The sequence below is a fragment of the Coffea eugenioides genome, chromosome 11 (assembly GCF_003713205.1).
Source record: "Coffea eugenioides isolate CCC68of chromosome 11, Ceug_1.0, whole genome shotgun sequence".
Classification (NCBI taxonomy): domain Eukaryota; kingdom Viridiplantae; phylum Streptophyta; class Magnoliopsida; order Gentianales; family Rubiaceae; genus Coffea; species Coffea eugenioides.
The window spans coordinates 7,773-9,744 of record NC_040045.1 but is presented as its reverse complement, the minus strand read 5'-3'; the positions used below and the strand labels follow the sequence as shown (position 1 = coordinate 9,744).

Sequence of the window (1,972 nt, the reverse complement as noted above, 5' to 3'; positions counted from 1 at the left end):
CACGCATGTGCCTGTCTGGGTTGCTTTGGAACATCTACCCGTCCATTTTTTTGACAAAGCATCGCTGTTTTCAATCGCCACTGCTATTGGCAGCCTCTTACAAGTTGACGCTGCGACTGCAAATCTGTCCCGACCCAGTGTTGCCTGTATCTGCATTGATCTTGATGTTTCCAAGGAGTTGCCTGGTCGCATCCAGATTGGAGCAGGCACCCATGGCTTCTGGCAATGGGTAGCGTACGAGAACTTACCATCGTACTGCTCGACTTGCAATCGCCAGGGACACTCCAGTCTGGACTGTCGGCAGAACAGGCGAGGGAATAGCGGCGGTCCGACTTGACGGGACGTTGTCGGGGCTGTGGTTTCCCAAGCCCCAGAGGAGAGGAACGTGGCTGACAGCCAGCGGAAGAGTATGGCGCTGCATCCAGAGTCCGAGCCTGTTCTCCTACCAACGATCGACGCCGCCCCAGCCTTGCTGACGACTAACGTTGCACCAACCTCCACTGCTACGTGTCTGAGCGAGCAGGAGCAGGATGGTGATGGTAGGAATACTGACCCAGCTGCTGAAGAGGCACTTTTAAAGGTTCTTGCAAACCCACCAGCCTTAGGGAGTATTTGTGACGATACATTTGTTGATTTGGGTGCACAGGAGAAGGAACCCTCCTATGGATCACTCTCAGATGGAGAAGGCCAGCCCGAGGCCGCACTAGATAGGGCGACGCTGGCCGTCTCCCTCCTACAGTTTAGCATGGCCTTGGAGCCGCATATGCCACCTCCAACGGCTGAACGAGATGAGGACGGCTTCACCATGGTACTACCAAGGAAATCGAGGAAGCGGAAGGTGTATATCCCTCGAACCCGACAGATTTTGACACGACAAGCTTCTAAAGCCATCGAAGTACCACCTCACCCTCTTTCTAATGAATAATGTCCTCATTTGGAACATTCGTGGAGCGACGAACAAATCTTCAGTACGTCGTTTGCGAGCTTTACTCCGCCTCCATCACATTGCTATTTTAGTGCTTTTGGAACCTATGGCAGAAGCTAGTAATATAGAAGTCTTGTGTACGAAGTTATCATTTGATTTTTGTTTGCTCAACTCATCGAATAAGATCTGGGTGTTTTGGCGCTCTGGTTTTCATTTTAATGTTTTGTACAACTCGGAGCAAATCCTCCACGTTATGGCGGGTCACGACTCCTGGACTGAGACTGTTAATGCGTCGTTCATTTATGCCAAGTGTACCAGGGCCGAAAGGCTAGTATTATGGTCTGAGCTATGCTCTCTCGCTGGCTCGATCACACGGCCGTGGCTGGTAGGGGGGATTTTAACATCATCAGTACGCTGGCTGAGTATACGGGCCGGGCGGCCCAAGATCTTGGAGCGATTTCGGATTTCAATGGTGCAATATCTGGCTGCCATCTCCAGGAGCTTCCCTACTCTGAAAGTGCTTACACGTGGTCAGGTGTTAGAGCAGGTACCAGGATTTGGAAGCGATTAGACAGGGTGTTAATCAACCAACACTGGCTCGAGTTCTTGTCGAATACCTCTGTCCAGCATCTCAATCGCGCCGCCTCCGACCATTCACCCTTGCTAGTGAGCCTACGATCTGCAGATGCTAGCATTCCAAAGCCCTTCAAGTTCCAATCGTTCTGGGTTCCGAACCCAGAGCTTTTATCAACAGTGCAGAGTAGCTGGGATTTGCCCACGTAGGGGTATGGTATGTATCGGTTGGCTTTCAAGTTAAAGCGTCTAAAGGCATGTTTAAGACAATGGAGCAAACAACAATTTGGGGACATCTTTCAGGCTGTCCTGCAACGCGAGCTTGAGGTGCAACAAAAAGAGATTATGTATGAAGCTAATCTAACGGATGAGGCGAGGACTGACCTACACCACGCACAGGGTCACTTGTTACAGAGCTTACGTGTCCAAGAGGACTATTGGCGCCAGAAGGCGCGCTTATGCTGGGTGAGAGAT

General features: G+C 51.1%; 1 protein-coding gene across 1 annotated transcript; it reads left to right on the top strand.

Moving 5' to 3' along the window:
• The first annotated feature begins 1,273 nt into the window (after positions 1-1,273).
• On the top strand, positions 1,274-1,708 carry LOC113751258. The gene has a single exon (XM_027295195.1). It carries the CDS (start codon positions 1,274-1,276, stop codon positions 1,706-1,708), a length of 435 nt encoding a protein of 144 aa, XP_027150996.1.
• The last annotated feature ends 264 nt before the right edge of the window (positions 1,709-1,972 follow it).

What these genes read in the sequence shown, in the direction of transcription:
- LOC113751258 (XM_027295195.1), top strand. Translation starts at nt 1,274, where the DNA reads ATGCTCTCTCGCTGGCTCGATCACACGGCCGTGGCTGGTAGGGGGGAT.